This window comes from Anas platyrhynchos, chromosome 2 (genome assembly GCF_047663525.1).
Source record: "Anas platyrhynchos isolate ZD024472 breed Pekin duck chromosome 2, IASCAAS_PekinDuck_T2T, whole genome shotgun sequence".
NCBI classification, from domain to species: Eukaryota; Metazoa; Chordata; class Aves; order Anseriformes; family Anatidae; genus Anas; species Anas platyrhynchos.
Window position 1 is genome coordinate 91,717,151 of NC_092588.1, and position 26,634 is coordinate 91,743,784.

Consider the following 26,634-nt stretch of genomic DNA (forward strand, 5'->3'; position numbering starts at 1 on the left):
TATTAGATGGTGAAAGACTCTGCAAAAGATCTGCCACTACCTTCTTACAATAGCTGTATGTATACCGCATATTTAAACACCAAGAATCAAGTCCTACAGAGTATTACCAGCACTGTTGTTTGCTGAAATCATTGTAAACTGAGGATACGTTGCAGCATGTTGACCTGGGGCCTTGAGTCAGGAGAGCATCTCTCACTTGAGGAGCAAATGGGAGAAGTCAGAGAACTGGGAAATAGGATGGGAATGGGATCTGAGAGAGAAGCTGCAGAGAAGGCTTCAGCAGTGGTATTTTGAACTATTTTCTGCTGTGTTCAAGGAGCCAGTAGAGATTTCTGAAGACATTTGCTTGGTAGAATACCCACTGATTTTTTCAATTAGCTTGGTCTCATTTTTAATAGGCACCAGATGAAAACTTTGAGTAGGATCTTGCACACATCTCAGTTTTAATGCAGAAAGATGGGCCTGACAGACTTTGAGCTTGGATCCTTGTTACTGTAGGAACAGTTCCCCTGGGATGGCCTGGTGCAGCATGGGGAGGGCAGCAAGACCCAGCTGAATTCAGTATTGTGGTTTGGGCTCTCTGTGTTTTACCTGGTAGACCTGAAATAAAAAGTCCATTTAGTTGCGTTGTTGCCAGTCTCTGCTCAAGGCTGCTGAGGTCTGTTGAAAACCATTGAGAAAAAAAAAAAAGTAGCAACTACTTCATAGAAAAGCTAGAAGTGATAGATTAAAGCATATCAGCAATCCTTGACTGATAGCAGACAAACCAAACTGCTCTCGTATTCCCTCACACAGAGCCTTTAAATCTTGCTGACATACCCAGAACTTGAAAAAGCCCATGATGAGATGTGATAATAGCTGGTAAACACAGAGTGTAGCCACACTTTGCACCATCTACAGCCTGAGGGAACAGATCTGCCAACCTACATCTGTCCTTAAATGCCAGGAAACAAGTCATCAGTAATAAAACATGAAGATTGTTCTCCATCTGTAATCAATTGCTGTTTAACTAATGACTTTAAGTAGAAAATAGCCACGGTCATCTCTTATTAGGTCCTTGAATAAACAAGGGTAGGGAGTAGTATAGGAGGAAGCTGCTGTTTTGTCTTCCAGGTGTTTGTAGCTACTGAGGTTTGCATACCTGTAGCCAGTGAGGTGAGACTGATCTGGTTATGGCCATCAGCCATGGCTGGTATGACTGAAGGAAGTGTGCCTCTGCTGCTCATCGTGGACCAACGTGGTGAGCTCATAACAATGAGGCAAGAGCTGTGACTCAGTGAAGAGAGTAAGTCTTTCTACTGGTGGCAAATGGCTTTGGGTTCAACCACAAAGTATACTAGGGTAGGGAAGAGGTCTGGGGGGGAAAAATACAGAATCGGAGCTGCCTCTAAGCTCTCAAGTAGAGCCTGGGGCAAACCACCTCTTGTGTTTTCCTTATCCTTTTAAGCAAGGGAATCCTTTGGGGTGCAACAGCTAGTGATGTTGTAGATCCCTCTAACAGCCCAGCTGTATATAGTCAAGATAGTTTTTAAGGTTCAGTAACTGAGTGAACTTCAAGATATAACGTTGGGATTGGTGTCTGGTGCAGCAGTTGAGAAACAAAAGGTGATAATGTGGTTCTGATTTGGCTCACAAAATGCTGCATGCAGATACTGCCTCTCAATGTTTCTAGGCTTAAGGTTATTCACCCTGCAAGTTAGCTTGTGTGCCATCTATAAACTGTAAAAACTAGCTCTCCTCAAGTGGAAAGTCTGTGCTATGTATGCATGTGGGTCTTGGCTGTTCTCTTGCAACAAAATACTATGCCAAATAAGCAATCATGAGCATAAGGAAATCTCATGAGTGAGAGAAGGCAGAAGAATAAAATGAAATAAGCCTCTTTAAAAAATATTCTGGGAAATGAGCAGAAAAATGAAACCATTGTCATTTGTAGGCAAACTGATGTATCTGTGCTCTTTAATGGTGTTCTAGTACTGTGGCTAAGAAATGCGTGTATTTGTGGGATTTCAGTAGATACTAGATACCTTTTGAGCTTTATTTACTTTAATCCTAAAACAAGGGTATTTTGTAGAGAGTTGCCAGTGTTTTTTTCTTTTAAACAAACAAACAAAAAGCAGCAGCGAAACAGAATTCCCAGAGGAAAATATTTATGGTCACTTTGGGCAAACCAATTTGATATTGTTTTCAAGGTAAATGTTTACCTGAAGTGCAAGCCTGCCCTGCAGGTGTTGTGGCTGGCCACCGTTAACCTGAATAGATCTGCTCACACATGCGTAAGGGTTGCAAGGTGGCCTGCCTTACTGTATTTATCTTAACATATCCAGAAAAGAATGAATCTATGAAGTAGTATTTCTTGTGAAGATGTGAATATTTCTGGTTAGCAGTAAGCTAGAGAAACTGTGAAAGGTAGAGGCTGGTTTTGTTCTGTTTTTCCTCTTCATTTTACTGAGTAATAATTGCTACAGGCAGACCAAAATGGGGTCTGGTGTCTCATCACTTCTGACTCTGGGAAAAGTCTGTCCTGAATACATGTATGAAGTTAGCGTTGGCTTAGTCCAGAGCTTTTGTATTTATCTCTATTTAGGTTACTGTTCTGGATCTACCTCCTCCAACAGGATAATAATGGTGATGATACATTTCAAGTGTGGTTTATGTAAAATGGTTCTGTATTGCTGTAATAAGCCTTTACTTTGACCGCATCAGATGCGCTGTAACTTCTTTCACGAGTCCTCGTGAGCCACATAGACACTGGCTACCCTACACAGTGGTGAAACACAGCATCTATAGGGTATCTTTGACTGGACAAGACAATATTTGAGTGATTGTATGAGAAGTCACTGTAGCTGGAACAGACCAACCCTTAAATGCCCTGGTTACCCAACAGCAGCTGTGTCCATGGTCTCTTCCTTCTACTCTCATCCTTGTTGCTAAGTGTCAATTCTCTGTTTGGTCAAGGATGCATTAATCCACAACCTGAACCTTTCCTTCAGCCATGTCTCTGGTTCTCATTGCTCTTTGGTAGAGCAGAGCTTGGGATGTGCCTGGAATGCACTGGGTTGGACTAGGAAAGGAGAGAGGACTAAGCCAGCTCTGAGCCTATGACTGTCTGCAGTCTAGGAGCTGCTGGGTTGAATACAGGAACAAAAGGGTAGGCTGAGGCTTTTTCTGTGCTCTTCTGTCTGCCAGCACCTCCTGAAAACTGCTCTATCCCATGAGGATGGACTTCTGCTCTGATGAACAGCAAATGCAGAACTTGCTCCCAGGGCCAGGCTTCCGTGAAGGATTCTTTTAGATAAACCACTGGTGGCCAATGTGTGCTGATGAGTTACTTTGTTCAGACTACTCAGAAGCTTGTATTTAAGGGGAAAAAAATCCAAGCACTTGGTATTTTTCTTCAAGGCTTTTTATGAGGTACTCTGTCTTGCTGTCTCAGTGGATGTGAAACTCAAAGTTCATTAAAAATTATCATGGAGAAATAACTCTGCACGGAATGTTCCTGTCACTAGGTACATTTCAGGCAACTGTTACTTCAGGCCTCCATCTTGCTGTATCTCAGTGGAGAGGAACAAAATCTATGTCAGTTGGCAGTGGAGACTAAAAACTATGGCCCCCATGAATGAAAGTATTATTCATGGAGTGAGATACAATCCCCAAAATCCAGGCTGGGAGAACTGCTGCTCAGCTGAGGCCCGTTTTAAAGCCTATAAGGCAATCGCTTTCCTTGTAAACTGAGGAATTGTGTATAAATACATTTTACTGCACCTTTAAGGTAAAAAACAAAACAGATGGCTGAAAGATACTGTGCTCTATTGTCAGCTCTCACCCTCTTTATATGGACTTGTTCCAGCCCTCCCAGCCTTTCTCTGTGGGTTTTAATACAGTTTTTAATCCTGATTTCCCTCTCCCCTTGGCAAGGGGCCTTTTCTCTTGCCAGTGTCTGGATGGACAGTACTGCTGAAGCCTGACTCAAAACTTGATTATGCTGAATCTAAGATTAGCTATTGCTTGGAAACCTTAAAAATTGTGAAAGGTGTATATATTCAGCTGGATGTTAGAGATCCTGTGCAGGAGGTCATGGGTAGGAACAGTCTCTGGACAAGTACTGCAGGTGTGCGCAGAAGTGTGATGTGTTGCAGGAGGATGCCCTCTGGAAGGGCATGTTGCTGTGATGCAGCTGCCTGCACAGACCAAGGGGGTCAGCTTTGTTTCCTGAACTGCAAGGCAGATAAAACAGTGAAGGCTGAGTAAAAAATATATAAAACAAAACAGAATACTGGGATTCCTCATAGTGGGAGCTGGCAGAGTGCTGTAGAAATCAGCACATTCTCAATCTTGTGTTTCAGAAAATGTATTGTGAGCTGGTGGCTCTGGACAGCAGAAGGCTCAAAGGGATAAAATACTAAAGCTGTGTACTTCAATCTGCTGGAAGTCAAGGAGGAGGTGTTTGATTCTAATATATCTTGTTTGGGGGATGTCTGAGCCTGCAGTCTCTTTTTGGCTAGGACAAAGGGGAGAGTTTCTCCTTAATGGGAGGAAGAAAGTGAGTGCAGCTGAAGCCTTGCTGAACTTAGGAGAGCCACTGGCTACCTTTCGGCTCCTGTGATTTGGCAGTGCTCCATTCTGTTCGCATGGTTTCTTCAGTGTGATCGGGCTTTGTAAAAACCTCCTTAATCCAACACAAATGTTTTATGGAACTGCATCTAGTGCAGTCCTATTTCACTGGATTTGAATGAGGAAGTTAAATCTCAGTCTAGACGGAGTACTCTAGCTTCAGTAGATCGTATACCCAGCAAGATGTATCATCTATGATTGTTTCTCATTTTCCAGATGAGTCCAGGAGATCTGCAGCCCCCAGTAAAATTCCTGTCTGCACTAAATTGCCTTTTAGTCATGATTTATACCTCAGTAAAATACATCATGAGGAGGAGAAAATGTTTAATTGTATGACTGACATGACTTACATGAGGTACGTTTTTACTGGTTATTTATACGCTTGTCTTACATGAAGAAGTAGAAGACCCACAATTTTTAATTTACAGAGTAAAGAGGTGAGGGTGAGTAAAAGCAGTGAAGGTCAAGAAGTGAACCTTAAACTATTATGGCTTCTAGAAAAGAGCTTAGGTTAAGAAATCACTAAAAAATATGGAGAGGGTCAGGCTGGATCTCAGATCTTGAGGTGTCCCTAGAAAAAGAACTAACTTCTCTCTTGTCCAAACTAAGCTAGAAAACAACCCTCAGGTTGGGGCTGTTAGGATTTTTTTAAAGATGGAAAATGCTTCTTAAAGCAGTAAGAAGCAAAGAAATCTTCAATGTTGGTTGTGAAAATCTTGGATTGAGTTCCTGTCTGATTTCTCTCACCCAGACACCTTTCAAAATTGCTCTGTGGTTTTCTTTTAAAATACCTTTCTTAGGGTGGTGAATACGGTGTTAGTTCTGAACGACAGGCATGCAAGCCTGTCTTCAGGTTTCTGATATAGAACAAATTTAAACAAATGTGCAAGTGGTGCATGCCAAATGAGAAGATTTGGGATAATTAGAAGTGGGTTCATAATTGGGAGACTGCCATGATTTAAGTGATTACATCATAAGCATACTTCCTTATCTCTTCTATCACCTGTGTAATGATGTAGCTTCTAAGCCTATTCTTTAGTGGGTGAAAGCTAAGGAGAAAAGTTAAACTTGTTGTTGAGCTCCGATTTGGTGTCATTACTGATAAAGTGTTTCTTATAGCATAAGAGTTAGCACTGACATGTGCTTTGTTCTGCACGACTTGACTCTTGCTTCCATGGTTATCTAGACTTCAAAAGAGTGTGTGTGGTAATTCAAAGGCAAGCCTATATATTTGCATAATAGGTTGATGGAAGAAATGCTTCTTAAACATGCAGGCCAACAGCTTTCTTATCTCCTGTCCTCTTGCTGTATCAGCCCTGAGCCTACGTGCCTCACTTGCAGTGCCATCAGCTGTGTGGTGGCTCAGCTGCAGGGGTGCTGCAAAACTGGCAAACAAGGAGTGCAAAGCTGGAAACTCATGGAGGTTTTAGAGTGGTGTTATCTAGTCTGTCTAAAATGTTTTGAATTGCTCTGGTTTACTACTTGTCCATAGAAGATCATGAATTCTTTCTGATGACATTTTGAAATTTCCCTTGAATATGAAAAGTGATCAGCGGAGTCTACAAAGTTTTCCCTCTGATGGAGAGATGGACCAAGTCCCTCACATCTTCATTATCGTCATACTTACACTATACCTCAATGGCCTGTACAATTCCCCTGAGACATGGTTTGTTAGGGAGATGCCTCACTCCTCTTCCTGAAAGAAAATCCTCCTGTCAGTGTGTTCAGTAAAGCTGCATTTACTACCAAGGCTTACAGTACTGCTGCCTGCCCAGGATGTCTGCTCTCCTAGCTTTTGCGCTAAAATGGGTTGTGACCAACCTGACAATGAGAGCTCTGCCTGACTTCTGAACAAAGTAGGCATTCAGTCAGCCTTAAGAAAGAATATTTTTGTTGCTGAGCTCCATGAAAGAGGCAGTTACGCTTCTATTAAAGTGCCTTTTGACTTTGTAGAAAGTGAAACTTACCATTGTCTGGTGTGTTTGGCTTCCACCTACTGTATGTTAATCAAAGGAACACAGGAGCTTTGTGCATCCACGACGGCTATCTCCATACAAAATCCTGCATTGTAGTAAACTGGTGGGTTCTTGCCTTTCCCGATTGCTGGACTCTTCACTTTCAGGATTTCCTTGTTCTAAGTATTTCTTCATAGACCCAAGCACCTTTTTTCCCCATCTGAAAGAAAAGGTCAATGAAACAGATGAACAAAGGAGCAAAAAGCTTGCTTACTTTCTGCCCTGCCAATTCAAACTGTCTGGGGCTGCTCAGGATTTCCCTGCACAGTTCTCCTAGTGATGCACAAGACTGACCTCAGGGAAAAACTTTCTCTCTAAAATATGGTTAAATAACTTTGCTACTGTTAGCAATATGTGTTTTTAATCAGAGACATGACCTTTTTGATATCCTTGTTAAGGGCTAAGGAATTTTGGCAGGTATCAAACTGATGCATGCTGCGTGGCCTTACTTTATTGCTCCCAATGCATTTATCAGGAAGGCTGATATCCAGAGTTGTTCAATAGCTCTGGAATGTTTATTCCAGCAGCTCCTTCACTGGCAAGTCCGCAGCTTAATGTTGCAGCTTTGTGCTGGAGAACTAAAAGGTCAAACAGACCTTATCTGGGGGAAAATCAGCTACCTTGTGGGCTTTACTGAGCAAGTTTTGAGAGAAACACAGCCAGAAAACTGAAGTGTAACCAATCCACAATCATGGATTAAAACATCAATATTTTATGGGTTTGAATATCTTATTGTTTTAATATTCTTCTGCATGTTCTTCATACAGGGACAGTGCCTAGAAGCCAGACCACCATCTGGATTATGCAAACATAAAGGTTGATCTGGTTGATCATCTCATACTGGAGATCATTAATCTGGCTTTAAATTGACCAGTCATGCTTTCAGAGGTCACTTTGGTTTGTTTTTCAAAGCTGCTTGTTGTCCTGAGTAACCCAAACATCACATTGCTGAGACCCTGTCCTTACGCTGATAAGGAACACACAAGTATGCTATTGTGCATGGGATTTGCTTTCTGAGCTTTCACATACATGAGTGACCATCCAATGATAAGCAGCTCCTCAATGAGAATTTCCTGAGACACGAAATCTCTGAAAGAAAGATCTGAGCTGCATGAAAAAGAAACATAGGAGTTGACTGGAAATAGCTGTGCAAGCCTGTGAAAAAATTCTGAGCTAAAAGAAGGTTTATGCCATGTGTGGAGGGTGTGAAGTTTTAGATGGGTATAGGGTATGGCTGCAGTAAGCTTAACCCTTCTAGCATGCAATGTACAGCATGAGCAAAGAGTTGAGTGGAGTTTTTTTGGCTTTGGGATCTTCTCCATTTGCCAGAAAAGTCAGTCTGAAAGAAGCCTTGGAAACAGTACATTTTGTTGAGGTCAGTAACTGTCACTATTTGTACTTCCAAATCCAGAAAAGTTTATCACAAATGACTGTTTGTCTTGAATTGTTGGATGAGTCTGTAAGGTGTGACAGTGGCTCCTGGACTTCAAAATGCCTTCACTAGCATCTGTAGTGTGCAGAGAACCTAGGAGGCATGACTTTGTTTGGCACTTTCTTATACAACGTTAACACTGCCTCCATAGATTTTGGAGGACAGAACTTCACAGAACAAGGCAGAAGTGATTGCCTTCTTGAAAGATGCTTGCATCATGACACTAGCACCTTCTCCTTCCAAACAAAGCAGATATATATATATATATATATATCTGCTATATCTATATATATATATCTATATATATCTATATGCTATCTCTCTCTCTCTCTCTCTCTATATATATATATATAACAAAAGCACTCAATAAGCTGCAGGGTCCTTGGTTGACGTCAAGACTGACAGTAAAGGTTGCACAGCAATTGCCTTTCTCTTCTCCCAACAAATGAGGAAAACTGATGTCCGGACCAAGATTTTTCCTGTCTGGGTCTTAAGCACAGAACCAGCACTTCACAGGGAAGGGAAAAAAATGTCTTGGTATGTGAATAGCAGCAAACTTCTGGATGGCTCTTTTTGTTGTTTCTTCCCTCTGCCTCCTGACTTCTAAAACACGTTACACATATTGAACTCAGTTCCTCGCCCTTCCACCAATGTGGAGTGGATTTAAATAACAGCACCAAAAACTTTTCCATACATAACATACAGCAAGCTTCCTGAGGGACGAGTGGGACAAAAGGAGATGGTTGCATACTGTTTTAGCTTGATATTCACCCAGAACTGAACTTGGGTATTATGCTGAAGAGACCAGGTGTGAGATAGTAACAGGAAGACTCTTAATGGAGGCAGTATGCACCACCTTGCTGTGGAACCAGTGATGCTGGCCTTGCTTAATTCACCTCTCTCCTTCTGGACTTTGCTTTGTAGAAGCTTTAACAATTGCTTTGGCACCCTTCTTCCTCCTCTCAGGCCTCTATGACTTAAGGCACCTACTGCTTGTGGTCATCTCTCAGTAGAGGACAGAAACACTGTTTCCCTCTGTCTTGCCCTAGGATGACTCTTCTGCAAGAATTGACCTCATGAAGGGCAGCCTCAGGGCTGGACAACCCGTGGATGCTTAGGGTTTCCTGTTCTGGGTGACCATGTGACCCGGGAGATATGCTGACACTGGATATTGTGGAAATGCTGGGAATTTTACAGGTGCAGTGTTGAGGTGCAATTATGTTATTGCAATAATGCCAGTAATTTTGAAATAACTTCCTTTGCCTACAGATAGCATAGGTCAAGCTGTCTGAGCTATTTCTGAAGCAAAGCTTCATGAGTGTAAGCAACGTATTTGATCTGAGCAGTGTCCCCACTTTACTGCAATATGTTTCTGACCTGATGATATCCAGGAAGGGCCATATAGCTGGGGAGCTGAGGGATCCCTATCATGAAGTGGGATGGCCTTTTAGTAAGGGCATCGAGCAAGGCTCTAAATGTTAGTGGTTGTTTTTTTTTTTTTGTTGCTTTTTTTCTCCTCTTCCCTAGAGAGGCAGGACACCTTCCTATGAGGTCCACACAGCATTCATGTCTGTTGCTTAGTTAAGAAAATCTTGAAGGATGCTATTTGCTTTCATGCTAGGTAGCAGTAGCCTTATGCTAAATCCTGTGAACAAAAGGCCGTAGAATACTTTACCTTTCTGATACTGCTCAACTTCCTACCTTAGGCAAATAAAAGGTACTTCAAAAGTAAATAAGGGCTTCTCAAATTAATGCTGTGGGATTATTACCCTTACATTTCAATTAATAAATTCATTCCACTGTGAGGCATACAGAAAACACTTGTTTTGCAAAATGATCCTTCTGTGATGTGTGGCTTACCAGGATAAGTCATGGTACTGAAAATGATGGAAAAACAGATCCAATTAAAATCATTTTCAAAATAAAAATGTTGAAGAAATCCTTGTCAGCTGTGTTTAAGGAAGAAAGGCAAACATGAAATCTTGAGCACCTCCTTTCTAAAGAAGGGCAGCACTGTACTGAAAGGGTTCACTGCTGCTCTATATAATGCACAATTTTACTCTGTACCCTTTAGTAGCACCAAGAAAAGAAAATAAGGTGCAACCCATGTGCCTTCCTGCTGTAAAGCCTTTTTCCCTATGTCTGCATAATGAACAGACACTATGTGCCTTTGCTTCACAGTTCTTATAGCTAGATGTTGAATTCCCCTTTCATTTGATGAAGGACACAGTTCTTGAAATTCAGGCAGACATTGAGAGCAAGGACTGGTATGAGGATGTGAAATGGCTTGTACAAGACCTGGGCAGAAAATAAGTGGTGGTACTAGGAAAAAAGCCCACACTTTTAGCTGGAAATAACCGTCCAACCTGTTCTGCTCAAGAAAGAACTACTTGGAAGAGTTGTTCTGGTCACATGCTTACATGGAGAGAGAAGTGTTAGCAGGTAGAAATGAAGAGAGCTGGGAGAAATTGAAGAGCAGGGATACACAGTTGAGGTGTAAAGCTTGATAAACAGGTGCTTGGTTTCACTGTTCAGACAGTGTGTGGTATTTGAGGCTGCAATAGTCCAAAAGGTGTTTGATTTAAACTACAGGAATGCACTTGAATTCCTGGGCAGCCATGGAGCAATCTGCAGTGAGAATTACCTGATACATCTGACTGCAAGTTTCTGCTTGAAGGTGTTCACATCTGCCAGACTTTGACCAGATAGCCTGACATTCTTGAGGTCAAACTACAGGTGCAGATTCTGTAATTGGCTCCAGTCCATGAACTGAAGGCTGCTTCACTCCTGTTGTGTGGGATGGGCCTCACCTGATACCTGTTTCTGAACCCAGATAGGGAAAGGAATACTTTAACTACCCCAATTAAACCATGAATCTGTTAAGCAAGCTGGCAAGTACATGTAAATGGTTGAGCATTGCTCCAGGGGCCATTTCCCTTCAGGGTTTGTGGAGCAACAATGTGGGCTCTGTTTCCTTTCTGTCCCACCTCTTCTGTAGGAGGACTGTAAAGGGAATAACAACTTGCTGTTGCTATGGGTTATTAGGTTATTATGATATTTGATGAATCAGAACTTTGTATGTTCTTTGTATTTTTTCCTTCATCAGCTGTGGTCTACTTGTTCCATAATTATTTTGAGGGGGAGAAAATGCAATTTGAAACATTGTTTTTCATTTCCATTTAAAGCATACTTTAATATTAAGCTTTAGATATCTCAAATAGGTTGTTCTTGGAAAATTAAGCCACATGTTTGAATTATTGGTAATATTTGCTGACAGTTCCTTTTGACTTTGACCCAACTTTGCTCACAAGTTCACTTAACTAAAAAATAAATTTGTTTTTATGTCAAACTACCATGAAATGGGGGGGGGGGGGGGAACCACATCTAACTTAAACCTGAAATATAGGCCTCTGCTTCTGTTTACTGTTCGTGCATGCTTTCCACTTCAGCAAAACAGGCCAAAACATTTCAGTGCAATTAGCTGGAAGTAGAGAAATATAAAGTATGCTTTCAAAGTCTGGGGCTGAATAAGGTAACAGGCATCTTGTAGAAACTGCAACACTTTCAGGAGCATTCTGAGGTTATGGAAACTTTATTTTTAAACAAGACATTTTTCTTTCAACCGTTCAGTGTTCACCATTTCAGCAGCATATTTTGACTTCTACAATAAATAGAGCAGGGTCCTTCTAGACAGGACACTTATTAGAGCACAGCCCCTGGTTAATACTTAAATTACTGGCAATAAATGAAGCAGCAAACTTGTGGAAAAAGTCATAAAATGCATATGGCTGAGGACTAAAGCTAAGAAATGCAGGTATAGAGGTTATTTGTGCAGTCTTAATTCAGAGTACTTGACTTCATAGTATTCTTTTAAGTTCTGTTTTTGATGCTACAAGTGTTGGACTGAGATGTGCCAGGGAGGTTTGGTGTGCATGTTTGTGTATATGCACACTCTAAAAATGGATATATTGGTCTCAAATCTGCACATAATTCTTTTCTCCTCATCCAGACTGTGTTGTGTCCACGCTGAGAGAATTGAGGTGGAAGGGATCTGGACCACCTCAGCCTTCTTGAGAGGTACAAGAGTAGGCTGATGCAAGACTGCTTCTACTCTGCGTGGCATGTTTGATGGCAGATGTGTCAGTAAGACTTCTTATAGTACAATGTCACTTCTTCAAGGCAGAAGAGCAGTTTTGGTGGCTTCCTGTGTTATTTAGCCCCATTAATGCCCAAAAAGCAGTGGACAGCATGCGTGGTCATGATATGTAGCACTTGGTTCTAGTGATGGTATCCACCAGGAGGGCAACTGCCTTGTCTGAAGTGAGGAAATGAAAGCAAAGATTCATTTTTCCTAACCTTTTGATTCTTGGAGGTGGATGAAGCTTGTGTTTCCAAGGCAGATGACCATGGACATTGCAGTCTTGACAGTGTTTAGCAGCTTATTTCTGTCTGTCACAGACCAGTCAATGTTTCAATGTTGACAATTACAGTAGATGTCTGCAAGATCGGAAACTAACTTTTGTGCAATGCCATTTTCAGATATAAGCTGTTGCTTAGGGTAAGTGTCAGCATACTTGCAGATAGTGAGCAATTTTAGAGGGACCCATGGGAATCAAATACACCAGTTAGTGCTCAGTGTGCACCGGGCCATGCCACCTTCTCTGTTCAGACATGGTTTTGAGAGGTACAAGGTGGTAGCAGAGAAGCTGGAGGCATGCCTCATCACTATGCTTCAGACCCATAATCCTGCTGCGTGAGTTACCTAGGAAAGATTATTGCCCAAATCTTGTAGGCAAATCTACAGCTTTGCATTATCGCATCTGCAATGCTGCAGATTACCACCCACCAAGCTGTTAGTTGTGTGGTGGGGTAGAAGGAGGTAAGGTGTAAGGCACAGGAGGTCATAAAGGACCTAATGAACAGCAGCCAAATGAAAGGTGAGTTAATGTAGAAGCAGAATAAGCAGTACGGTTAAAAGCTAAAAGAAAATGAAGCATCAGCTGTCCCATTGGAAGTGTGTGTACTATCAGATGTCCTTATGTTCTGATTTAAGTGAGGAATTAGTCATGGGTAGTAGAGCAAAGCCTGAGGGAGGTGAAATGGCTCCTGCAGCTGCCTCCTGGAGTTGCTCATCTCATGCGTGCCAGAAACCCACCAGTGTCTGCTGGTGGACAGATGAACATCAGCCTGCTTTCCTCAGGAGTCCCTGGCCCATGAGCTCAGCTGAGCAGGGGCCAGGTTGGTCCTGGGCAGTAAACATACAATAAGAACTGGCATGGCACCAGAAGGCATCTGCAGGTCCTTGTTGGGTTCTGCCTGGATAGTTCGTAGGAGAATGGTCCTCCATCCTGTGCAAGCCATGTGCTTGTATGTGGGATGAAAACAATTGTTAAAGGCAGTATTGTAGAGGAAGACATCATCAGAAGCTTCTTTTGTCTGGGTAAACATAACCCAGTATTGTGGCTGTGATCATCTGCTAGCTCATGCTTGCTTTATACCACACCAAAGACAGGAGAAAGTTACAGATCAGTAGCTCTCTTTTTAGCATCAGTTTTGAAATCAGAGGTCACTTCTCCCTTGAGTTAACTGTTATTGGGAACCTCTGAATGGTTCTCATACTTTGCATGGTGTAAGTGTTGCCCTGCTGTACCACGCTGGCCTGAGCATTGGGGCACTTGCAGGTCAAGAGGTGAGCCAGCTAATACTGGGGGGATGGAAACAGAACAGATAAGAACTCCTTCCTTCTTTCTGTGCGATGCTTTGCAACTAAGTGGCTTGAGTATGTTCATAAGAGGATATGTGGGTAATCAAGTGAGACAGAGGGACAGAATTAAACCCTGGTTTCCTTGCATTGCACCTGAGCTGTAAAGTAAGAGGAGAACCACAACCTCCTTCAGTTTTGCTTTATGCAAACCTGTGAATAATAGCTCTAGTTTACAAAAACAGGGCCTTTTGGGCAAAGTAGGTAAGTGAGGTCTCAGGCTGTAGATCCATGCTTTGTGCAAAAATAGCAGCCATAGTGGCAGGGTGTGTTGCACAAAGGGCTTGGCTTGCAAACTCCATCTTTGAAACACCTTCTGTGACAGTGAAGTAGCTGCCTGTGTCTGCTTGCTCCTGGTTCTAGTTTCCTCAGCTGCTATGAATGATTTTCCACATGAGGCTAAGAGATTTGGGGCTTGTGGGACTGCCTGAAGAACTGTGACATTAGTGGAAGGAACTTGCATCCAAGGCGACACTAACTTTTTAGTGCCATGTCTGAGACAAATGAACACTGAAGTAAACCCCAGTTTCAGCTGTCAGGGCTGTAATTGCACACAGAAGGACTAGTTCAGACTTGTGTTCAAAGATAAAGTAAAATCCCAAGTGTAACCTTTTATTGAAACCAGATGTTTGTGAAAGGCAGGAGTTACCTAAGAAGGTACATATTTAAATGTGCATAGTGAAGTGTCAGTTGTCAGTTATTTATTTGAAGCCCTATATATAGTCACCTGTCCGTTTCTGTGATAGTGGAAGATTATCTTGGATATGCTGTTCTCTTAGCACCAGTCCAGTTCTGCTCCAGGATGATTAATTTGTTCCCTTTCATGCTTGTTTTCCCCTGGCTTACTTGCAGTATTATCAAAAAGCCTGAGTTCTCCCTCCTGAAAATTTGCCAAAGGATAACTGTTTTCAGCATTGGAATAAATGTGAAAACCACTTGTAATGTTTTAAGTTTTAATGTTTTAAGACATTCATTGGTGTATCAGTTCTTTGGTCTACCAATCCCAGTAGGTTATTTTCCTAGATTGTCATCTCCCCAGCATATCAGTTATACAGTCACCCAAGCAGAACTGTGTATATTTTTTTTGTTAACAAAAAGGGTGCACCACTTGGCAGCAAGCATTTCTCAAAGTTCAGTGAGCCTCTGACATAAACTTTTATATATACATTAAAAAAAAAAAAATCTGGAAACTATGTTCTTTAAGCTCAAACAATAATGAAAAACACTTGTTTGTATAAACCTCTGTGCTGTGGCATGGGAGGCTTGCCTGGAATTCCCTGGCTCAAGAGAGGGATGAGCTCATGGCAAAGTTGAGGAGGTGAATGCCAGGCAGCAAGCAGAGTGCATACCAGCAGGCAAGCTGGGCAAACTCTTGCTGTAGTAAAATGTTGCTTGCTCAGCAACTGAATGGCCCAGGCAGATAACTGGTATTCGGTTTTCTCATGTACAAAAGAAACTTTTGAGACCTTCATGCTCCAACAGCTCTGATGCAGTGTACCACCTGTAGGAGATAGTATGAGGAACTGACACTTGGTCTTGACTTGGGCCAGTTCTAGGGGAAGTCAGCTCACGAGGGCACTGACTGCTGCACAGACTGGGCCCAGGGCTTGCACCAGTCCAGCTCAGGGTCTGGTGTTCAAAACAGCATTTCCCTTGCTGAGTCATTAAATGTTCCTCATATCTGTTGGTGCAAGGTAGAATGGAACGCTAGGGACAGTGGTATTCCAGGCCAGAGGTGGGCCAGGTAGCCCTGACCAGGGGGTAGATGCCCTCTGTACCTCCTGTGGGGATGGATTGTCTGTCTCATGTATTCAGGGACATATATAGCTGCCTTATTTCAGGAATGGGAACAAGAGCTCTTGTATGTACAGCTCTGATCTCGGGGCCATTTGGTCTTGATTAGAACAGTAATTCATGTGAAGTTCATGGGTCCAAATAAATTTGGTCATTGGTCAGGTCTCTGCAGTATACTTGCAAGGAACTGGGCAGAATGCTGAACAGGAGTTTGTGTCTTTGTTGTGACTGTGGCATGGAGAGCTGTGGTTTCCATCTTTCAGAGATCAGGCTGCGGAAACAGTGGGTGTGGTTGTAGTTGAGATTGATTTCAAAGGAAAAATGCCAGCAGCAGATGAAAAGGAAAGACAATGTTTGCCTATCAGCTGCCCTGTCTACACCTGTATAAATGTGATTGCCCTTACATGCGAAAAATAGGAAATGAGTCAGAAACACTGCTTCCCAACTCTTCCCTGAATCAGTCCCCTACTTCTATAGGGACCACCACCTGCCTTAACAGGAGAAAATCCTACTGCCTGTGCTAGCTCTTCCTTTGCAATTTGGCCTGACAGGCAAAGCTTAGGAAAAGTGAAAGTGTCAGTGGTTTGGGCATCCCAGAGCTAAATTATGTCACAAGCACTGGACCCTTCAAAAGAGGTGAAAGAAACCACAGTCATCTCAGCCCTTTCCACATACTTCAAAGTCCTCACAAGGTGAGACAGCACATGCTGTGGGTGATAAGACCTATGCATGCTGACCGGTATTCTGGTTGCTGACATGCCAAATATGTGGGATTTGGCTTCTGACCCTGCCTTCCCCTTGCTCTTCTGTAGCCACCTGCCTGCCAAATTGGCCAGAGCTTGCTGGAGTGCAACTGGGAGAATTCTGCCACCAATGTTGACAGCAGATGTGAATCTTGGGAGTCAGGATGTGAATTTGTCCTTTGTCAAATTGTCAAATGGTGTGTTCTCCAAATGTGCTAAGTGATCTATGTGGGGTGAGATTGGGATCTGTGACCTCGTGGCCCTGGTAGTGCTCTGCAATGCACACAGGCAAACAAAGCAGTTTTAAAGATATCTGCTTTAGTTTGCCAACTAAACACTAGTGGTCACAAACTCATAGTTCTGTAAAGCTTTTTTTTATTGTCCAGTTGACAGGAGGAGACTGCTCAAAGGGGCATTATGAGTCATTTTTTGGTGACACCAAAACCTGCTTTCTACATGTGAAAGCTGGAGGTCAGGAGTCTCCCTGCTTTCAAGGTAGCACCAGGTTTCAGTTTACAAAATAGCTTCTCTGGGATAGGAGTGAGGCATTTGACAGCCTTGATAGAGAAGTTGTTTGGGAATCACAGAATAATCTAGGTTGGAAGAGACCTCCAAGATCATCGAGTCCAACCTCTGACCTAGCACTAACAAGTCCTCCACTAAACCATATCCCTAAGCTCTACATCTAAACGTCTTTTAAAGACCTCCAGGGATGGTGACTCCCCCACTTCCCTGGGCAGCCTATTCCAATGCCTACCAACCCTTTTGGTAAAGAAGTTTCTCCTCATATCCAACCTAAACCTCCCCTGCTGCAACTTTAGCCCATTTCCCCTCGTCCTGTTACCAGGCACATGGGAGAATAGACCAACCCCCACCTCACTACAGCCTCCTTTAACATATCTATAAAGAGTGGTAAGGTCACCCCTGAGCATCCTCTTCTCCAGGCTAATGCTTTTCTCCATATCATTTCATGACCAAAAAGCCCTACTTTGTCTCAAGTAATCATTTTGTTAAGAACTGATATTTTTCAGAGACTTATTAGCAGTTTAAAACTTTTTCTTTTTAAATTGGAAAGACCAATTTTGGTATTTTTGGTTGAAAAGCACTGGGTCACAATTACCTTCATTTTGACGTGAGACACATGGCCTTATTATAAGCCCTTGAAACAATAAAATAAAAAAAAAATCTTGTGCTCAAAGCTTAAATAAACACAATGTGGGGAAGAAGAGTTTTATTTTTCTCAGACTTGCATTTTTTCTTTAGGAAAATTTTTTCTTCTGAATAATTCTTTTGAAGCCTCATATTTTCCTCATGTAGGAGGACTTTATCTAGTCCAGTTTACTATGGATTCAATAGTAAAACTGTCTTCCACAACAGAACCTTAAAAATACTGTTCCAGGTGAGAAGGAAACCTGGGCCAGTCAGCTTGTCCATGGAATTACTCAAGCCAGAGGCTTCTTCTACGTGGTGATATAGGTAACTACTTTCTCTCTGAAGCTTTCCAGAAAGCACTCTGTAAGAGAAATTGATGGTGCCTCTAAACAGAAGGGTATGGAGACGTGAGGTCTTTGTGGTGGTAGATGTGAAGAGTGAGGTGGAACAACTGGGGGTGTTTCCCTACCACTGCAAAACATGTGCCAGTAGGGTTGTGTGTCTCTAAAATCTCTTGTGATGGATATAAGGCTTTTTAAGCAGGCTGTATTGCTGGCAGTGTCACATCTGCAGGTTTTCCAGCAGTCCAGGGTCACCAAGTGAGACTGAAATAATTCATGATCCCTGCCTGCTCCCTGTCCCACAGCTACCTGTTATGTGGGGTGGTCTGGAGTATTGTTGGCACCAGTGGGAGAGGGGCTTTGAATGACTCTGAGGTCATGGTGGTGATGACTTGTGGGTGGGGAGGGAAGCAGTGGAGGCTGACTTGCTCCTCTGCTCTCCCACCTTCTACAGGACTTTATTTCAAGAGCTCTCCTCTGTCCTTTTGCTTTGGTGCTTTATTTCCATCCTGTTCCCTCCTTAAGAGTCGTATCCTTCCCACTTTTTTCTCCCTTATTTTTTTTTCTGCTTTTGTTTTCAGTGACACTAGTTCAGTGAGATCAGTCTCACAGCTTAAAACTTATTGTGAAAAGAGCCTAAGTGAGCTTTTTTTATTATTTGTTCCCTGTCAAAGCTCTTAAATTTCCAATTAAGCTTTTGGAGGGGTATCTCAGAGGTGAAGACACAACAGCAGAACTTGTGGGTACATCCTGGAGGGTTTGTTCTGGGAACATAATGCAGGCTGTATTGAAAGAGGTTTTGCATAGCAGCGCTCTCAACTTTTTCCCTTTCTTTTAGAAAGGGTTCTCACCCTTTCCTAAATTAAAGGCTGACCAAACAGGTACCTTCCAGCATGTCAGCATGCCCACTGCTGGTTGATGGATATGTTTGGTAAACCACTTAACTCTGTACAAGCTTCCTCTGCTCATATGATAGCCATTCTTGCCCTTCCTGATGGGAGGGAGTGTGCTCATCAAGGGGAAAGTGCCAAGGCAGGTTCTGGGAGAGGAAGTGTGTTCCTAATAGGGAGGAAGAAGGCAGGGTGGAGACTCAGGCTTTGTGCAGGGTCCCCTCCTAGAATCATCTCCTTTCAGTCCCTGCTGCCTCCTGCTTAGTTCCAGGAAGTCCTTAACTCTTACCTAGTTTAAGTGTTGCCATCAGTAAGAAAACAGTGCTTAAAACGACTGCTAGTGTGTCTCCAGAAACCTTGAGGGGATCTTTGGCTTGAATCCAGTGCCAGCTGAGGAGCAGCAGATCACCTCCTGAAAGCTGGCCAACCTCAGTGTAGCCCTGCAAGCTAAGCCAAATGAATGAACTTGTGTGGAATGACTCTGTGATGCAAAGACTGCTTCACATTGCTTAAACTTGAAAGCTGGAAAATTCAGAGCCAGCACCAAATATTTGTTCTGCTTTCAAAGCTGAGCATCAGGCAGCCATTACTTAAATAATGGATGTCTGTTCTCTGAGCACAGATGTGCTTATAGCACAGCTTTTGTCAGTGTTTTCCCTTCATGCTTCCCACATGAATGTGTTTGCAGCTTTCTAGCCATCTATTTTTACCCTTTAAATACAGTGTGAGGAACAGCTGTTCCTTCTCTAATACAGGTGGCAATAACATTCTACAAATTCTTTTCAGCCTTAACTGGTAAAGCATTGCCATGCAGGCTCTCCTATTTCTTGTCAGAAACAATAAATTGGAAACTGTTTTGCATTAGACAAAATACATTAGTCAAAGACACTTCAGCATATTGGTTACTTTCCTGTAGTATGCAAGTAATAATTCAGTTCTTAAAATGTTCCATCTGGATTTGGGAGGTCACCTGAGTTCCCACTGCAGGAATTCAGAGACAAGTTGGTGTGAGGTAGTAATGCTAACCTGTACATGAAGTGATAGATAGCATCATGTTCTTCATATAACTAGGAAGAGCAATTGACTTCAACCTGGAATTTGGGATGTGGGTCTCTACTAATCCATCTTACTGGGACATTCCAGCCATTCACTATAACTTTACAGAGGCAGCCAATTCCAACTTAACTCTGCTTTATTCCTTCTTTATGTACTGTGTGAACCCACGGTAACGACAGTGTTCATAGACATACTAAGCACAAGATGTCTCCCAAAGGTCAGTTTATCCCTTCCACCTTTGTTGGCTGCATTTTCCCAGTGTGTGCAATAGAGAGGTTGTCCTGGAGCTGCATCACTTCAAGGAGATACAGTAAAGACCTTAATGTGAGAAGGGGTAGAGTCCTTCTGCATCTCCTACAGCACTTTCCTTCCCCTGACCAAAATAAAGGTAAGGGTGAATTTTATTTTTTTTTTGAAGTTTTAACCAAGTTTTCTACTGAAACTTTTTAAAGCTACTGTGGCTTTGGTTGTGTGTGGAAACCTTATTTCTAACCCTTCAGAGGGGACAACATGTAGAGGAAGTCAGAATGGCTAAGACAAAACTGCAAAAGTTTCAACAGCAGTTTGAGAAAAATGCATTTTCATTTACCACACCCTTACCTCCATCATATTTCAGACAGCAGCAAGAATTGGAAAATGAAGTCAAGTGTCAAGCCAAAAATAGCCAGATTCATCAAATAAGGAAAAGATGAAGGGGTGACTCAAACAGTTGAAGAGCATGTGGTAAGCTGATAAATTCTGGGGTAAATCACAGAAAGGCTGTCATGGAGTTTCTTTTAGGGGTTAAAAGAAGGTAATAAAACTAACAGTAATCAATATAGTTTTATGAAAACTGTTCTGACAAAAAGTCACAGTATACTTTAAGATGCCATCTGATAGAGGTGATGAATGCTTAAGTAAACATCAAAACCAAGCTTCTATAAGGCAAGTGAATTTGTTCCACAGGATATTCTGAGTAAAAACAAAACTAGAAATATACAAAACTAATTGAAGACATTAAATGATTTGTGATCTTGCAAATTGTCATACTTTTTAAAGCAATTACAGGGAGAAGTAATCAGAAAGGACATTTCCAACAGATACACCAAAGGGCTTATTCATGGACTCAGAGCTGTTCAGTCACTTGGTTTTTGGCTTGAGCAAATATGGTATTTCATTAGACAAATTCAATGATGATACAACCATTGAAGTTGTTAAAGGACAAAGTCAAGGACAAAGCTGTTTTTCACGGTTCTCTGGTTCATCTGGTATACTAATCTCATTGAAATAGTGTTTTTAAATTGTCAGTCAAATTCAAGGTACTTGCAGACCAAAAATGTACTTTTAGTTATACTGTATAGATGGTTTTGTGAAACAGTTTCCTTGTGAGTCAACCAGGCTTGTTGTTATAACAAATAATCAGCTAAGCATGTGCTCCCCATGTGATACAGCACACCTGAAATTAAATGCTTCTGTCTTGGATTAGAGCAGATCACTGAGTAAAGGTCAAGGAGGTGGTATTTCCATGTGTACAGCATTAATGAGACCATTACTGAAATACAGAGTCCGCTTTTGGTGTTTACACACTAAAAGGATGTTGACAGATAGGAAGAGAATGTTCTAGCAGCACAAGCATTGGGTTGAACCATGCTGTCTAAAGAGGCAGGAGAAGCTAAGCCTATTTAGTTTCCTCAAACAGGAGATCTGACTGTCTTTCACCAATATCTGGAAGCGGAGAGTTGGTTAATAATCAAACTAGCTATGGATACAGCAAGATCTAATGGTTAGATGCTGAAGGTGGACAAATTCAGATTAGAAAACAAGCAGCTAAAAATGCCTTCTGCTTTCAGCATCAGCTGCCAACCACTGAACCTGGGATGTTGGGCTTGTTTGTCAAGTGAAGTCTGTGAGCAAGCCCTGAGCCTTTCTGAAGAATGTAAGATGATGGCAAATGAGTTTGTGTGAGGCACAAGTGTTGTGATTAAAATACTGTGGCTGATATAGTTCAAGCATCTGAGACTTGAGAGAGTTTACTGGTTTCAGTGTCTCTAGCCATATCTTTTGTTTCTTACATAATGTTAACAATTTTAAGTAAAAATAGTCAAGGCCTGGAAACAATTCAGTGTTCAAGTGTTGCAGGCAGTGGTGTAGTGAAACCTGATTTGACCTGAGCATCTGAGATGGAAATGGCAGAGCAGGCAGCAAGAGCCATCTTTCATCTTGCAAACCATGTGTGAAGCTCCATGGGGACACTGCTCCTAACTACTTGTCAGGTACACCATGTTTAGTTTAGTCTTCCTGCTAAGTTGATGTCTTTCAGGATCTAACGATCTTTGTCACCTAAAGAATAATGGTGAAGCTCTTTCACTGTAGCTGATCAGTTGAAGGCAGCCTTTCAAGAGGACAGTGAAAGCGCAAAGTACTTAATACAATGGAAAATAACAGTATGTCTCTTCTATGGGTCTATAAGGCACTGCTTATTTGTTACAGTTAGTTTTCAAATTCAGCATGCCATCAGAACATAAATGTTGTAGACCTCACTATCAGCCAAGCTTGGGGAAAAATATTCAGGACAAAGCATGGGATAAAACTTTGATCTAGTTACACATTTTATGAGTAGGAAGGTAGGTTGGTGTATTGGACTCAAAGAACAAAGATGGGAAGAGAAACTCTTCCCTTCCTACTCTGAGGAAGAAGTTCTGTGCATAAATATGCTAGAGACTGAAAGGTAACTGATATACTGTACATGTGTGTAGAGAAATCTAGATCAGAGTGAACTTCTTGGCCCACAGTGGGATGTGAGTCCTAGTTGTGGGCCAGTGACAGCTGGTCATTGACTGAAAGTACTGGCTTGTACACATGCAAAGCAAGAATAATCTCAAGTCTGAAGCTTTCTTCCTACATAGATGGAGTAGCAAAACAAATGGTAGGTACCTGGCTGCACTGGGACACAAGAGGTGACATCTATACATTAGGCAGCATCTACAGCCTGAAAAATCAATTCCTTGCCAGCTTAGGAGAATATCCTGTGGGCTGAAAGGAGTGTGGTAGGAGGCACACTTATCTGAACACTATGGTTTATATGAAGCAATTCTAGTTTGTAGAGTATGTCATGTGGTGGATTTGAAGTAGGAGTAAGGGTCACTGATTTCTCTGATACGGAGAGAGGAGCTGAAAAAGGAGTAGAGGGTCATTACTCAACATAGAGATAACTGACTCATAAATGGCCTGTCCCCCACCACTGCAAAAGTCAGCATGGGCAGTTTATGGAGCTTCTCTGGCATATGTGGATGACAATGACTACAGTGGTGCAATATGTGTGAGTATCTATCCTGTATGCAAGTTCTTTGTACCTGAAGCAACCCTGTTAAGGTGTCAAAGGCCAGAAACAAATGCCAGCAGCACAAATATGCTCAAAAAAGCTCTTGATCCATTTTGAAGGGCCTTCCTATTCCAGCATACACAATACAGGGCAAGTTCTTCTTGTGCAGGTAGTGTGTAATATCTCATGCTTGTTTGTGTTTTGACTACTTGTGAGGCTGGGAGAAACTTGACTTAACATCTTGAAGGGTAACCTGAGTAAAAAACAGGTAGAATAAATCCTACAAGCAGAAGGACTTCTGTTATCATCTGTTAGTATAATGGTGCCTATGCTGGGATCAAAATTTTTATGGGGTGACATTTTTTTGTGTATTCACAGCTATGGTAGCTGAAGTCTAAAGTAAATTTATGGACTGGAGTCCTGTATATCCTTTCATAGCAATGGCATTGCCCATATATTAGTTCTGCTTTATTAGAAAAGTTTGTTCTGACAATCTCCTTACTTGCTTGGCTTGGCATTCCCAAGCATCATGTCAACTTTCCACAGAGGAAAGTTTAGAGCCATCTCATTTGGGTCAGCTAGGGAATTCAGAACACTGTTTGGCTGTGTTGAGCCAGGCCTACATGGCTTCTTTATATTACCAAGGCAAGCGGCATGAGTTGGAGAGGATAGTTTAAGCACTCTAAGTAAAATAAATGGAAATGTAGATGGTGAGAGGCAAAAACCTTAACAGCAACAAAAAGAGGGAAGGCTGATAGGAGCAGTCAACAATTTCATTTCAAGTTAATTGGCATATTCACTGTGAGAAAACAGGCAGTAATTAGACATGCATTTCTTCAGATTCACTTGAAAGGCTGTCTTATTTCAGTTTGCCTCATGAAAGCAATTGCTTCTCTCGGAGACCTGTTCATCACTTAAATCTTTACTACTATACCTCTATTTTTATGGCACAGAAAGTCATTTCTGTAGGAAGTGTTGAAGGTGGGTGATTCTGGCTTGGGCATTGTTTTATTTGTGGGAGGCAAAGATGCTGAAGACTGAAGAAAACAACTGAAAGGAGAGTAAGTGAAAGCTTGTTCTAATTTCCAGCCTAAATGTACTACAGCCCAGGATATGCCCCTTTTCAGGGTGTGGGGATAATACTGTCTGTCATCAGAAGTCAGTTGCTCCTTTATGTGTGATGTTTCCCTACCGAGGGTGTGCATGGGAGCCGCTCAGACCCTCCCTCTGCTCAGATCCAGTTGATGGGTGTCTGCTGCAGCAGGTCCTGGCCAGCATGCGCTGGTAGCTGCTGAGGAGAGCAGTCCCACCCTTCCTCCTGCTCCTGTCAGTGTTGCCTGGCTGGGAGCAGCTGGCTGCTGCACTGCTCTGTCCAACCTCCCACATGGTTATTTTTAACACAGATTGGCATCTTGATTCATATCATGTGACCTCATGCTTTTGCCAGCAGAAACAGACTGTGGAGTTAACCCCAGCTTTGGTGAAAGCAGCCTCCCTGCAGCCCTCATCACCCTGGGTAGCCCATCTCAATTTGCCCTGCACAGTGTCCTAGGTGGGGGTCAGTGCCTGGCACAAACACTTCTCTGCCTGTGCTGGAAGCATTTCCCCTGGTAACATGGAAGGTGATATTGTTTTCTCCTATTGCTGTGGCACATGAGCATAGGCTCATATTGTCCAGAACAACATACATAGGCTTGGGATGAGTGAGAAGCTATTGGATCCCACAGCACATACATAACTTTTCAGACCTGCTAGTAGAGTCCAGGTATTTTTCTCTGTGTTCCTCTTGCTTTTCACTATGAAATTTCACCTAATTTCTTATTATAGGCTTCAAAACCATTACAACTGTGACAGTCAGGGAAAATAATTTTCCCCAGTAAATAGTTGTTAGCATTGAAGAACTGTGGGGAAAAAAACTAAATGGGAAATTGCACCAGAATTACATTTCTGAATGGAATTTGAATAATTTAGTTCTGAGTATGACTACTGACCACAACAGGCTCCGACCACAATCCATCCCCCCTGTGGAAGTCAACAGGGGTAGGATCTATCTCATCCAACTCTAGAGGTCAGCACTATGTGAGGCTATATCTGGTGCAGTCAGAATCTCTTTCAGGGAGAGGAGAGTCAGGGGAGAGTAAATGTGTTTTGGCACTAATCTGTCTCATTTATTTTAGATTTCTGTCTAAAGATGTGGTCTGACTTCTTTTTCTGGACAGTCAATCAGCTGCCAATAATGAGTTTAGATTTGGATATCTACATCTCAAGTCAGCTGATATGTACCTTCAAACTTTCCAATTACTTCACCTGGCTCTAGACCAGGTCTTGGCAGACCAGCATTTAGTCCTGAGCACTCACAACTGTGACAATAACCCTTGAGTTCTTGCTTCGCAAGGTCTTGAATTAAATGGATGTGATGTTAGTGGAGATGTGACCACACATTACTATAGTTTACTTATGTGCTTACATGTGTTGTTGCAAGCTGTTCAGTGATATCTACTAGTGTTTCTATGCCTTTCATGACAAATTACAGTTCACAGTACAAGAATCACAGAATCCTTCATGTGGGAAGGCATCTCTTAAGCTCACCTAGACTAACCTCCTGCTCAAATCAGGAGGCGCTGTAGGGTCAGACTCACTCAGGACTCTGTCCGTTTCGTCTTAAAAACCTTCAAGGATGGAGACTATTGACCTGTCTGGGTGACCTGCTCCACTGCTTGGCTGTCCCTGTGGGGAAAATGACTTTCCTCATGTCAAGACTGAACATCCCATCCTCTGTCAGAACGCATAACCTTTGTGTCTCATCCTGCCACTATGCATGTTTGTGAAAAGCCTGGCTTAGTCTTCCTATCTCCTCCTTGTAGGCACTGTGGGGCTGCTGATAGGTCCCCTGAAAGCTATCTCTTCTCTAGGATGGATGAACCCTGGTCCCTCAGCCTCTCCTCACACAGCAAGTGCTCCAGCACCAATCACTGGTGGCCCTCTGCTAAGCTCCCTCTAGGCTATCGTTGTCTTTCCTGTACTAGGTAGCCCAAAACTAGACACACTGTCTAGATGTGCCCTAATGAGCACAGAGCAAAGGGGAATAACCACTTCTCCTTATATGCTGGCCATGCTCCTGTTGGCACAGCCCAGTTGGTTCCAACCTGCGCTGTTTGCTTAGTAGGATTTTGGTAGTAGTCTTGTAGTGATTGAGAGTTGTGGGAAGAATTAGCAGTTGTTATTGTTAGGTATCATTAAGCCATGAATACCTTCAAAGATTAAAAGTCTATTGGGATTTATTGTGAATATCTCCCTGAAACAAAATGCTCACCAGGATTCATTATTTAGCTTCCAAAAAAAGTTTGCGGAAAATCTTCACAGCTCAAAATAAAAAAAAAAAAAAAAAACAAAAACAAAAAACAAAACAGCTAATTATGTTTTCAGAGATGTTGATGATATCTTTCTGGCATGAAAGCTGTGAAATGCTGAGGTGCTAAAGCTCGTTATGTGCAATCTTTTCTTCTTGGCACTCAGCAGTGCAGCACATGAACAAAGC

The 26,634-nt window shown here is 42.3% G+C and overlaps 1 protein-coding gene across 1 annotated transcript in view; it reads right to left on the reverse strand.

Moving 5' to 3' along the window:
• The window catches only part of NEDD9 (neural precursor cell expressed, developmentally down-regulated 9), a 95,370-nt gene that overhangs the window by 61,955 nt on the left and 6,781 nt on the right, over nucleotides 1-26,634 (reverse strand). The window contains exon 2 of the mRNA XM_005016946.6: nucleotides 6,579-6,786. Coding sequence (XP_005017003.1) covers nucleotides 6,579-6,581 — 3 coding nt within the window. The 5' untranslated portion in view covers nucleotides 6,582-6,786. The remainder of the gene's footprint in view (nucleotides 1-6,578; nucleotides 6,787-26,634) is intronic.